Here is a 14101-nt window from a genome sequence, read left to right on the forward strand (position 1 = left end):
GCAGCAAAAAGAATCATAAATAATGAAGGGACAAATAGGAATCATAAATAATTCAGTCTGCCTGTTTTCCCAATAACCCCAAAACCAAGAAGAAGCAAGAAAAAAAAGAGAAGAAACACATAAAAACACAAAAGAAACTACACCTGCACCTCGATTTGATGATTCTGAAAATTAAAAAATAAAGTTAGTATCGGGGAGGAGAGGGATATTGACAGTAACGGCAGTGTTTCAGTGGCAGTGCAAGAAAAAAGGGGTATGAGTTTTCATTGGGAAGGTAAAAATTTTGCACCCAAATACAAGCCAACCCTTTAACACCTTCATGTTTTTCTAAGAAACTCTCTTCTTTGCTTCTTGCTAGAGAGAGAAAAGAAAAAAAAAAGAATTTTAGGGGTTTGCTTTTTCTGACTAGTAACTAGTAGTATTGCTAACTATGTATTCCATTAAGGATTTGCTGTGAAAAAGCCTGATATCAGTAAGCATAAAACTCGGGAGATCACTTATACACCTTCCCCAAAAAGAGAGAGATTTACTATTATTAAACAGAGTAAGTTAGCCTCGATGGTTTCATAGGCCAAAACAAAATTAAGAGTCAAGAATCAAATAATGGAGGGTGGTTCTACTGGAAATACTAACACATCTTGTTTAATGATGATGGGCTACGGAGATCACAACAACAACAACAGTACAAATGGAAATGCTCCTGCTCCTCCAATGATGATGATGATGCCTCCTCCTACTTCTTCTTTAACTAACAACAACAATGCAGAAACAAGCAACAACAATATCCTTTTTCTTCCTTTCATGGACAATAATCCTCATGAAGACGACAACTCTTCTTCCATCAAGTCAAAGATTATGGCTCATCCTCACTACCCTCGTCTCTTGTCTGCTTATCTCAATTGTCAAAAGGTAAAATTCTCCCCCACTTGCCCCATTAAAAAATCAAGAGCAAGTGAAAAAGATCATTTTTTGCTTGAAATTTTGTTGATTTTTATACCTTGAGAGTGACTCTCTGCTAGAAAAAAACTATCTTCCCCCCAAAAAAACCCTGAAAACAAAATCATGTATATGAAAGGGACAGTACCTGTACATCTTTTAAAGTCCTTTTGATGAGGAAAAAAAAACCTAGTTTCTTAACATAATATATATGTGCAGATAGGAGCTCCACCGGAAGTGGTGGCAAGGCTAGAGGAAATATGTGCCACGTCAGCAACAATGGGCCGGAACAGTAGCAGTAGTAGTGGTGGTGGAATTATCGGAGAAGATCCTGCACTTGATCAGTTCATGGAGGCTTATTGTGAGATGCTGACAAAATATGAACAAGAACTCTCAAAACCCTTTAAGGAAGCCATGCTTTTTCTTTCAAGAATTGAGTGCCAGTTCAAATCTCTAACTCTTGCACCTCATGAATCTGGTGATATATCAAATTACCCTTTACTTTTTTTTAGCTTTCTTAAAATGGGTGACATTTATTCTTTTCAGATCCTAACTGTTTACTAGAGTTTATTCTCCATTAATTAAATGTCCTCTTGCATGTGCATGTTTCCAATGATATAAGTCTTTAATTAACTATAAATAAGCTCAATTCCATATGCAAATTATTATTTTTCCATTCTTTAATCACTTTCTTTTTATTGTTTTTCTTATAAATATGATATGCAACATTAATGACTCATAATTTGTTTTGTTTCTGTCTCAATGAATAGGTATCTAATTTCGCTCTTCTTCTACATGTTCATCTTCTGTGTATGGTACAAGTTGGTGTATACAGCAACATACATTTGTCCCTTGTTAATTATTTCAATCTTGATGTTTGTGTATCCTGAAGAAAACAACTTGTCTTGTTTCTTTATTTGGAATGACACTGGGGAATTTCCAGTTTTTTTTTTTTGAAAGAACAAACCAGTCACAATTTCAAATGACTATTCATGTACATTTATTATTTGTTCTATAATGTGCCAATCACAACTTAATTCATAGCTAGTTCCAGATTTAATAACAAACTAACCCTAGTTTTCTTAATCAAGGTCATATATCTGGATTGATGAAGTTTGGATTTCAAAACTTTATTATAGTTAAACCCTCAGGGATTAGCCTGGTGGAAATTGACTTGAGCCTTTGGGTTTGCTCCCTTTCTAAGGTTTCTAGTTCGAAACCCACTGGGTGCAAACAATTTCTGAGGACCATCGGACTGGGTAAAAACCTGAATTGACCGTGGTGTACTTGCGGGAAAATCCTTGCCGAGGGCCTGTGCACCCCCGGGAATATTCGGGTCTCTAAGAGACTCGGACATCTGGTGCAAATCAAAAATAAATAAATTATTATAGTTAATTTTACTCCACACTCTAAGAAGTAGATTGTCTACTTTACTTGAGCTGGGTGTCTTTTGGAAACATTCTCTCTACCTTCACAAGGTAGGGGGTAATGTTTGGGTGCACAACATCTTTCCCATATTCTACTCGTGGATTACACAGTTTATGTTGTTGTAAGTAGCCGATTATTACATTATTTTCTTTTCAGTCTTTTTCCACTATAAACTTGCATTTGAAGTCGGTTCTTATATTGGTGTACTGTTGTGCAGATCTATTTTCATTTCTTTATTGAGTTTAAGTTTCATACATTGACACAAAATATTAGACCATCAAGTTGTTAAAAAGGTGATTGCTTGTTTCTCTCGTTAATAGTATTGATTGGTAACGCCTAAACAAATGTTAACTAATCTATACTATATCACTTGTTAAATTAGACTTACATACTTGAAATATCGTTATGTATAGCGATGAATGCTTTAATGTTGCAGTGTATAAGCTCGATGATCAATTAGTATATTAAGAACTTTAATCTAATGGTTTGCACTTCTGAACTTAATTTCATTTATGGGCTGTGAGGTATTCCTTCATCAGCTGATTGATTAGCCGTATCACACAATTATTTCCAATCTTTTGACATGATTTCTTGAGGTCCCTCTTAATATCTTCTTTAGACACTAAAAGCGTATAAAGATACATGACAAATGATTGAGAAATGCACCTTGTTTTTAGAGGGACCCAATAAAATACTCTTGATTTTGTTTGGAGCTTTGTTTGGAGTGTGATATAACCTCTCTGATATGTTAATACTTTTAAATAAAACATTGGATTTAACATAACCCTTAAATGCAGACAATGAAACTATACTTTACTCGTCTTCACTTACTCTTTTTCTTTATTATATGAGAACTAGAATCTAGTTTTCGCTTTTTTCTTAAGATTTCTTGATTAGTGTAGTCGGTGCGTTACCATCAGATCATCTATTCAAAATTTATCTTCTTCCATGTATTATGAGTTGGTTTCCTTTTTTCAAGTCTAGCAAATGTCTAATCGAATTAATTTCCAAAAAAAACAACAACATCTTGGCCAAATAACACTTGCTTGCTTAGTTTGATCTCATTGCACTTTTATTTATATGCTAGGTGACAAGTGCTTCATTATTCAGCCTAAATTTCTATGGAAATTTCTCTTCTTGGACTTTATTCACACAGTAGACAAACATAGTAAACTTGTGAAGTTAATGTCTATGGTACTCTAATTGAGTCTTTAATGGGCTAAAGAAGACAATATTTGTTTGGTAGCTTATGTGTTCTTGAAGGACCCGCTGAGGTGTGAAATTGAATCTTGAGGAGTCTACAAAAAGCGAGCAGTTTTCAAGTGCTTGCAATTACGCGAAAACTGAAGAAATTAGCATTTTTCTTGAACTTACTCGTAACATCACTACAAAAAAAAATAACTTTTAGCGGCAATAATAATACATATTCACAAAGAGTGCTAAAGTCTTTACCAACATTGGTTAATTGTCATTGGATCTAGTGTCGCTATATGCTTTAGAGACATATACAAAGAGTTCTAATTGCCTCTAAAAATACATGTTTAGCGGCAATTAAGCTATTGCCCTAAATTTACTGCCGCTAAAAATTATTTTTAGTGTATTTCATGGATACCCTCTCTAGTTTATCGTTTGATGATAGTAATCGTCCTCAAGTTCATAGTAACTATGAGTTAGTAAGCTTTGTTGAGAATGGTAAATAGAGAATTTGATTGAATGTAGCAAAAGGATATATGTAAGCCTAGCGTTTGCTATTTTGTCATACTTTGTTAAATACAATCAATTGATGTTGTAGTATTCATGCATCGATATGACCGAACTTTCTTTTGCGCTATAACACTAGAAAAATACCACTTTGCACTATATTGCACTTTGCTAATTCTTGATTTTATCCTGAGACTTGCAGTATGCCAGTAACTCTACGGGTTCTGAAAGTGGTGTTACATTGGTTTTACGTGTTGTCCCCAGGTTCTGCATTATTTGTTAAGCTTATAACGTATCTTAATTATATCTAGTGATTTTACTATCATAAGCACCAACTCATATTCTCAACTATTGTTGCTCCTGGTTTTAAGTTTTTTACTCGGAGAATGCGTAAGCTAATTAACGTCCTAAAGTTGCAGCTCTTGGTGAGGCAATGGATAGAAATGGATCATCTGATGAGGAGGTTGACGTGAATAACGGTTTCATCGACCCTCAGGCTGAGGATAGAGAACTCAAAGGTCAATTGCTGCGCAAGTACAGCGGTTACTTGGGAAGCCTCAAGCAGGAGTTCATGAAGAAGAGGAAGAAAGGGAAGCTGCCTAAGGAGGCAAGACAACAATTAATAGACTGGTGGACCAGACATTACAAATGGCCATATCCATCGGTATTACCCTTGATCCATATATATTACACACTTCACTTCTTGGCCTTTATTCTACTCTTTGTTTCAACTTATGTGACATTCTTTCCTTGTAGTTCACTAAAATAAAATGACACTTTTAAATTTGAAACAAATAATGTTACAATTTTCCCTTTTCACCCTTAATGAGAAGCTTTTACAACATAATGTTATGACATGATAGTTACACCAATGCTATGGCTTATTTTAGACCAAAGTTTTCCTTGGTCTTCATTTTTCCCCAATAAACTCTGTCGATACTATATCAAGTAAATTGGAACAGCAAAAATATGACTTTCATTACATAAATCAGTCGTTACTTTAATATCTATGTATTCTGCTCTACTGGAGTGATTATTTTATGGTAAGACCTTATATTTTTGCCTGAGTAGACAAGTGAGGTTGTGATGTATAACTTGCACTGATTGACATGTATAGTGTTATTCTACAGTCAGGTTAACATGACCAACATCAATCGGTAAGTAACTGCTTTTATTATTCCTAATTCGGTTATCAAAAAATGCAGTAAATAGTCTGCTGTAACTGGTTAAAATATATTTTCCCTTAATTTCAGTTCTTTTATAGAAAATCTGAGTCAAATTATGTTGCGCGATCTATTTGTTAACAGGAATCCCAGAAGCTGGCACTAGCTGAATCAACAGGATTGGACCAGAAGCAAATAAACAATTGGTTTATCAACCAAAGAAAGAGGCACTGGAAGCCATCAGAAGATATGCAGTTTGTTGTGATGGATGCTGCCCATCCACATTACTATATGGATAATGTTCTTGCTAATCACTTCCCAATGGATATGACACCATCTCTCCTCTGAATTTATATTCTGGAGATCCCCAAATCCAACTTAATTGAGAAAATCAAAGTGAAATTTCATGATTGTGTAATATTATTATCAAGGATGTTTAATTTGCATATTACTTGTATGCATGTAGTACTAGTTATTGTGACATGATCAACTCTTATTTAGACTATTTTGTACTTATAATTGCTAGAACTATTTCTAATATGATGGTTACCTCTATGATATAATTAGTTTGTACGTATTTTTTATCTTTGATCCGACGTCTATTTTTTAAGTTCCAGTCCTTATAGATGGTAGAGGGTTGCATGCGCTCTAAAGCCATAATTCACTTGTCCCCTTGTTGATACGGACCTCGTGGAATACAAATGAAATGACTCCCACTAGCTAGATACCCGCCCTTTTCTCTCTTATTATAGCTTGTGAACCGCCGAAGGAATGGAAGTCACACAACGGGGCAGGTAAAGAGTTGCTATAATTTGTAGTTTAAAAATACTATGAAAGTGTTCATTTTTCAACCTAATATTGTTGGTTGGAAAAACTTTAATTGAAAAGGTTCAAATTTTTGAAGTAAAAAGAGTATTTAGTTTTTTCAACTTTTTTTAATTATAATAATCTTCGTTTCATGTTGTGAACATAGCCTACGTTTAAATACGTAGAGACTTTTCATATCGTCAGTAAGATAGCACGTAAGGGAAATTCAAGCAAGCTGTTTATCCTTGAACTTGAAATCCTGATAATGCTCCTTTTTTTTCCATCGCTGCAATTCGAGTTGAGCTATTATTTGACGACCAATCTTGAGACAATAGTAAGAATTTTGATCAAAATAATGGGGCGAAGTGCACAAATATCAAGATGGGGCTGTAATTTAATTTATGGTCGAAGTTGAAAAAATAGCAACTTTAACTGTTTGGAACAATATTAGACGTTACACGGCTGGAAATTGAAAATTTGTGTTGACACGTATGTTTTCGTCTGAAACGTGTCGTATTTTTGGACATATAACTTTGAATTTTTCATGTATTCTTGCATTTGGTTGTCTATGATTGATATGCATGTAAAAGTTGGTAAAATTTTCAATTATAACAACATACCCAATGTAATTTCATAAGACATAATTTTATACATGACAGAAGTACATGTAAAAATTGATTAAAATTTCAATTGTTTGTGTGTCTGGAGCTTTTTGCTTAAATATAAAATTATTCTTCTTATTTCAGTTATCTAACACACAATTTACGAAATCAACTCTAACTAAACTCAAATTTAAAATATAAATTTCATACATATCATAAAGAGCAAACTATAAGTTTCAATTTGTCAAAAAAAAAAAAATTCTAACAAAATCCATATTGCTATAGTTAAATATTAGGGAAACTTACATAAATATACTATATTAAGAAAATATTTACCATTTATAGCAATAATTTTTTTTCACTGAACACTTATAATACATTTATAATACAATTTTAATACATATTGCAGAGAACTATTTATAAAACATATATAATACAAGTTTTATAGATGGATAATACATTTATTACATACTTTAATAGATTTATAATACATTATGTCAGTTTCTTACTACACAAACATAATATATATTTTAAAACACTTATAATACATTTATATTGTATGCATAATTCACTTTTAATACAAGTGTAAATTTATCATACTATAAATTATAATAAATAAAAAATATCGCTAAAATCAATAATTAATTTTTAAAAAGCACTCAATTAAATAATTTTTCCTAAATATTATCATATTCGAGGACAACACCCTATAATTGGAGCATTTGTATGAATGACCCAATCCAATAGAAGTGTGATGAACCAAGAAAATCCCGACCCACATTTGAAAAAGAAGCCCATATAGGAAGCCTATGGATTTCAATAACCTCTTTCTGTCGTGGTTGACTTTAGGCCGATCATAATTTAGTCTCACACCTGTCTTTATCATGAAAAGTGTCTGATCATATAGTAATAATATGGTGTCATAACTAGCTTTATGTTTCATCTTTTATCTTTTATGATTGACAAAATACAAAGCAATTTATCAACCATTGTTTGGATTGAATTATCCGCCAGAAGAAATTTATTAATCTTACTTCATTTTTTTCAATTTATTTATTTTGCTTTTCTAGTTGATCTAGAAGAATAGTGTCACTAATTTTTTATATTTAATAACTCTTTAATTTTAATATCTCATGTGACATATTTAGGAACATAAATTTTTAAAAATATTTTAATATATTGTAAAACATCTCCTAATTTAGGTTTAAAAATTTTAAAATCCTCTTTATATTCTTACGGTTCATTCAATCAAACTAAAATATATAAAATGAAATGAAAGACTTAATGTATAAAGTAAATAATCTTGTATAAGTTTCCACATAAATAAAATATTGCTTGGTTGCATAAAATCCTAGTATGAGTTTCAACATACACAATAAATTGTTTTGTTGCATTTTGCATCTTCTATAAGAACAATACAAATATAAATTATACTAGAGTTTTAAAGCAAATGTTTGATTATTATTTCAAAAGATTTTACACAATAAGCAAAAAATCAACATGAACTAAGCTCTATTACTATTCTTATATACTAATTAGTTAATATATTACTAGCTTTACTAATTTTACCTCTCTTCGAATATGACGAACTTAAATTTATTAAAATCTGTCTTCGAATTTAACGATGATAAATTTGTCCAATCAAATGAGCTCTAACGTTTGCATAAGCCCCGTAGAAGACGTGGCGTTAGTTCGAAAATACTTTTTTAAGTAGCGAATCAACTTCTCCGTAACGAAGCATTCTATGCATCTTCAGCTAGCTTTATCTCGCCGCATCCGCTCCCTAAAAAAAGAAAAAAGAATAAAAAATTCTAGGGTTTATAAAGAACCCTTCATTTTGAGAGAAATCAAATCAATGCCAAGAAGCATCGAGAAGCATCCATGAGAATGGACCTACATTTTCTTCTTCCCTTTTGAATGCACAATCTTACTAGCTAAAGTTTATCTAAAAAATCCCCCTTTTTGGACCACACTGCAAAACCAAACTCTCCTTCTCATTTCCCATGCCAAAGATCCGACCTGGAAAACGAGACATGCTCGCTTACACCATTAGAGGCACCAACAAAGTTGTCAGAGGTATCTACATTTACATTTTCACTCACCCTTTTCACTGTTTCCTGTATAAATTACATCTGCATTGACCCTTTAAGGTTTTTTTTCTTCTTCAAAAACTGTGATGTTCGGGTCAGTTCAGTTGTACCCTTACTGAATGTGGTGAGCTACTACAGTCTACAAGTATAGGTTTCTGGCAAGGTGGTGCAGGTGGGCTCGATTTGGAGCTTGTACCTGTGATTTGAACGTGGGGGTTTAGGATTTTTTTTTCTTTCTACGTCTCAACCAGTTGTTTGTTCTCTTATTATTTTCTTGGGAGACTAAGTGTTTGCTGTAGGTTGTTTTGAAGAAGAAATTTTTGAAACGTGCATGTAGAGTTCACTGGTTATGAGTTGTTGAGTGTTTATGTTGAAGAATGCTATAACTCCCACATTGGTGGTTAATGAGATATGTGGTGCTTGGTCAATCCTCATGCTGAGCTAGCATTTGGGGTGTAAGTTAGGCCCAAGATCTAATTTTACATGGTATCAAGACGCACAAGATGGTCACTTGATGTTGGGCCTCCAAATTAAATTTACCCACCCATTAGATGGCGGGCGAGAGGTGGGTGTTGAATTATGAAAAAGTCCCACATTGATAGCTTTTGAGTTTGAATTAGTTCCAAAGTCTAATTTTATATGATATTAGACCCATCCCCAAATTAAAGCTTTGGAGGGGGTCAGTTAGGCCCAAAATCTAATTTTTTTATGGAATTAGACCCATCCCCAAATTAAAGTTGCCCACCTGCTAGATGGGTGCCACAGTGTACAGTTTAAAATTGTGGCTGCATTTGTTTCTGGTGAACTATGGATAGTGGCTTAGAAGAAAGATTGTTTCTTGTTATGGGTTTGCAGTTGGGATTTTTGTGTTGGTACTGTAAGGATTCAGCTATGACCCTAATTTAGGTTCCTATGTTGATACTTCTAAATTTCCTTCCTTTATACAATGTGCATTCAACTGCTATATCTGTTTTTCCTTTTAAATGGTTTAGCTTCGGATATTAGTCACATATTCTCTTATGGAGTCTGTTTGCCTACACGGCGCCTGCATATACACATTCATATGAGCAATTACACTTGAATTAGATGGATTCTTGGTTTTGATGTCTGTTTTGCACCATTGAAAAGGAAAAAAAGGCCGTGATATGGAAAAGAAAAGAGGATCTGATGTGCTTTGAACAAATGCGCAGACAGACAGAGAACTGTGTTTATGCATACACATGGGATGCATTATATTCATTTAGAGAGCATTCAGCATCCTTTCATGGCCATTCGAGAGGCGAGATTGTTGGGGGATTGGGTGGTAATAAAGATGCTTGTTATTTTTTTTCCTGTGTACGTTTGCAGAAGTATCCAGCTGCTTTATGCATGCTTGCCTCTGCACTCATATCTAGCTGCAGGACCACTTGAATGAGCGTGCTCATTTTGTAGTGCCTTGTAGGCTGTAGTACTTGAGATGTCCATAAGCTGCTTAATTATGCTGTCATTGTTTGGGATTTTAGAAATGAAAGATGATCATTATCATGTAGTTGTGATTTGTGAATTGCATAACTGAATTTAGTTTTTGATTGCTATGACTTGTGAAGTTGGGGACTGTGTGTTGATGCGGCCATCAGAAAATGATACAGCTCCATATGTAGCACGTGTAGAGAAAATTGAAGCGGATAACCACAACAATATAAACGTGCATGTTAGATGGTATTACCGGCCAGAGGAGTCATTGGGAGGACGGAGACAGTTTCATGGATCAAAGGAGCTGTTCTTGTCAGACCACTGTGATATTCAAAGTGCCCACACTATAGAAGGGAAGTGCATTGTTCATTCATTCAAGAACTATACTAAGCTTGAGAATGTTGGTCCGGAGGATTACTACTGTCGGTTTGAGTACAAAGCGACTACTGGAGCTTTTGTTCCAGATCGTGTTGCAGTGTAAGTGTATGAGATTTCATTTGGTTGCTGATTGAACCTGAGTAATGTTCTTCCTGCTCATTTCTTTATTTTTTTTTGCTCTGAAGGTATTGCAAATGTGAGATGCCATATAACCCAGATGATTTAATGGTACAATGTGAGGAGTGCAAGGACTGGTATACACAACATTTCATCTTTCTGATTAAGAGTACTAGTAATGAATTACTTGCATTAATTTCCTCCTCTGAAGACTGGAAAACCTTATTATATATAATAAGTAAATAAACAGGAGAGGGAACATAAATGAGTTGAGATCTTCTTTCTTGTTGCCTGTGTATGACTGCTGAAAGAACCTGTCAACAGTTGGGCTAACCCTGCTCTGCCTTCTTACAGAGTTCTGTTGCTTACTTATTTTACTATTTTTCAACTATTTTTTATGTGGACATTTCTTCTTTGTTAAGCTCTATTGTATTTTGTTTTTCTTGCTTATTTTTCTTTAGTGCGTTATGTGTAAATTGTAATATATGAAGAGTAAATCTGTATGGTGAATGTCGCGGCTGGTCTTTGCTCTATGGTTTTTTTGTGTGTAAAGCACTAGATATTAAGTGAAGGGACCTAGCAATTCTTGATTAAAAAAAAGTGGGGGGATATTCCACCCCTAGCAACTTATTGGAAAAGAAGAATAAAAAATTATCTTAGTTCGAATTGATGCTATTTCCTTAGTTTCCAGCCTGAAGGATGCAGTAGGCATATCTATAGGTTTTGAATTGGTTGCCATGCTGAGCATACATAAAAGACTTCCACATCTCAATCATCTTGCCACAATCTGGGGGTTAAGTTAATTTTATCTGGGAGCTGTCCAAGTTGCTTTATAAGTTCCAGATTCTTTATAATCTGTTAGAACCACTGATCTGAAGATGAGACTGTACCTTCATGACCGATCTGATTGGTTGACCCAAAAAACCAGCCAGGACTATGTTGCTTGGACTCTTCAGAGATGTCGATGAGTGCGACAACATTTTTGGGGAGTCTGAGCAACATACAGCTAGGATCTGGTTCCAGTTTTAAAATCATTGCATGCTGTGATTTCTTACGATTTGTTCCCTTGATCTTTGTAGGTATCATCCGGCCTGTGTGGGCATGACTACTGAACAAACTAAACAATTGGCTGACTTTGTTTGTTCCGATTGCTCATCTGAAGTGAAGAAGTCTCTTAATACTAATGCTGCATTCCCTCTGTCTAATGGCAAGGTAGTATGTTGTTGGCTTGCTTTAGTTGTTATTGGTTTAAACATTTGAAAAGGTGGAGTTCGTACTTCTCCACTTTAGTGATTATGAAAACTAGTCATTGAATTTAAGTGTTAAAACATGACACCGCATCTGCACATCTCAATCAGAAATTTAAAACGGCTAGTACTCGGATTTGATTGATGACTGACTGCGTTATATACCAACATTGTGTGTTTTTCTATGCTAACTTGGTATATCATGAATGAGATGGATTTTTTTGATTTGTCAAAAAATAAAAGAAAGGAAATGATGTGAACATGATTTACTTTTTGTAATCCACTCAGTTTTTTCAATTCCTTTTTATATTTCTTGTTTGTGTATATATTTTCTTTTCTTATGTGATCAGGTAAAGTGAATTTCATTAATCAAGCATCTGGTAGATGCATTCAGCTTACAGAAGTAAAGTAATACTCATACTTTATATAGTTTCCTTCATCTGCTACTTTCTTTTTAACTATAGCATGTTTTTGATTATGATGTGAACCTAGGGATCATTTGGTTGGAGGGATATATAAAGAGAAATAATCTCAGCATACTATAATACATTGCTTGGCTGGAGAAATTTTAAAAACAACCTCCACGTAACTTAGCGTTTGGTTGGCCCTTGGAAAAATTAATCCCTGCATAACTAGTATAGTGTTTGGTTAGTATTGTGAATTAAATTATACAAGCATTAATTTATGCAATAATCAATATGTTATTTCATGCTGGATAGAATATGGAATAAGAATACATGTATAAGAAACACCCAAAGGTGTGGCCTAGTGGTCAATAAGCGGGTTGAGACCATGAGGTCTTAGGTTCAAATTTTAGCGGAGGCGAAATACTAAGTGATTTCTTTCCATTGTCCAAGTTTGGTGGACTGAATTACCCAACATCTGTGCTGGTGGAGATAGCAGTTACCCCCTTGAATTAGTTAAGGTGTGCTGGCCCGGACACCACAATTATAATATAAACATATATTAGGATTAAGGGGATGAAAGTATTCAATCAAATTGCTCTCAAAGTAAGGAATCCCTAGTTAACATTTGTTGTATTATTATTTGTTGCAAAACAATTCCTATATTGTTATCACCAAATAATGATCCTTTTATTATTATTCCCTGCATAAAGATTCTTGAATTATAATTCCCTCGTAACTTGTATGTGAACCAAACAGCTCTTTAAAGCCTTAGCAAACCTTAGCTTTTTGCTGTTACCAATATTCTTTAGGACACAAAGATGTGAGGTTATGTTGGTCATTTCTCCTTCAACCTGCCGTTCTTGAACAATCAACTAGTGGCCATGTATGCGAGTGGTTTTAATATTTTGACCCCTACTTCCCCATTTGTACCATTACCTTGGATTTAACACTTGCTGTGTGTAGAAACCTTTACCTATGCTGCCATTAGAACTCTGTTGTTGAGCAACAGCTTCCCTTTGATTATGCTGCAATTTTATTCTGATTTGACCCTCATTTTGGTTGTTTATTATTCAATTCTACTCAACATCTATGTCAAAGTTCCCCTTCAAGGCAGGACCCTCATTTTCTCTGATGTCCTTTCCTTGTCATATAGTCATGGGTATTCTTTTTAATCTTTGAAAGTATTAGGCAAACTTGTTAAATACTTTGAACATTCGAAAGTCTTTGTAACATGCTTCATCTTTCCTGTTTATAGTTGCTCTCTCTTTCTCTCTCATTGCCAGAAATGGTTAATAATTCTCTGATTATTTTCCAGGTTGAGGCAAAGCGCCAGAAGAGGTAGGCGGAGCTCTGGTAAAGATGGATGAAGCTAGGTTTTATCATGTTTAGGATGCTCATCAGGATTTTGTATAGTGCAATGAACTGGAACTAACACCGGTTCTTTGCATAGATTAGCTGCTGTCTGTTGTGTCCTTTTATAAGTAGTTCTTGTATGTACTAGTATTAGCAGATGATGACGGTCTTTTGGAATTTGAATCGCAAAACTAGTGTAAATTTATTGATATGTCATCTTCTGAGTTTATACACTCCGGGTGGTATTATTCCATATACTATACACCAGCACTTGCTTAATTTTAGGATGCAGCATTGGCGAACACAATATATAACTAGATAAAACTTAAATGTAATATGTCTAGCTTTGATGTATTGAAAATTCAGTTTCAGGAAGTGGAATCCATACATTAAAAGCTATTCTAATATAATTTTGAAAAG

At 34.2% G+C, this 14101-nt stretch overlaps 2 protein-coding genes across 5 annotated transcripts; both read left to right on the forward strand.

The window, feature by feature from the left end:
• Window positions 1–280: 280 nt before the first annotated feature.
• LOC129874758 (homeobox protein knotted-1-like LET6) lies at window positions 281–5786 on the forward strand. 2 transcript variants are annotated; one of them, XM_055950107.1, is made up of 4 exons: window positions 281–909; window positions 1156–1414; window positions 4485–4729; window positions 5373–5786. In XM_055950107.1, the coding sequence occupies exons 1-4, from the start codon at window positions 604–606 to the stop codon at window positions 5574–5576; spliced, it is 1014 nt and encodes a 337-aa protein (XP_055806082.1). In that variant the 5' UTR covers window positions 281–603; the 3' UTR covers window positions 5577–5786. The 2 variants fall into 2 exon arrangements, with proteins under 2 accessions (XP_055806082.1, XP_055806081.1); XM_055950106.1 differs by having other exon boundaries at window positions 4479–4729; window positions 5373–5785.
• A 2666-nt stretch (window positions 5787–8452) lies between these two features.
• Window positions 8453–13915, forward strand: LOC129873047 (chromatin remodeling protein EBS-like). Of its 3 annotated transcripts, none has more exons than XM_055948039.1 (5): window positions 8453–8713; window positions 10314–10656; window positions 10743–10811; window positions 11754–11886; window positions 13644–13915. In XM_055948039.1, exons 1-5 carry the CDS (start codon window positions 8641–8643, stop codon window positions 13668–13670), a joined length of 645 nt encoding a protein of 214 aa, XP_055804014.1. In that variant the 5' UTR covers window positions 8453–8640; the 3' UTR covers window positions 13671–13915. The 3 variants fall into 3 exon arrangements, with proteins under 3 accessions (XP_055804014.1, XP_055804015.1, XP_055804016.1); XM_055948040.1 differs by lacking the exon at window positions 8453–8713 and adding an exon at window positions 9508–9604; XM_055948041.1 differs by lacking the exon at window positions 8453–8713 and adding an exon at window positions 9546–9633.
• The last annotated feature ends 186 nt before the right edge of the window (window positions 13916–14101 follow it).

This window comes from Solanum dulcamara, chromosome 11 (assembly GCF_947179165.1).
Source record: "Solanum dulcamara chromosome 11, daSolDulc1.2, whole genome shotgun sequence".
Lineage (NCBI taxonomy): Eukaryota > Viridiplantae > Streptophyta > Magnoliopsida > Solanales > Solanaceae > Solanum > Solanum dulcamara.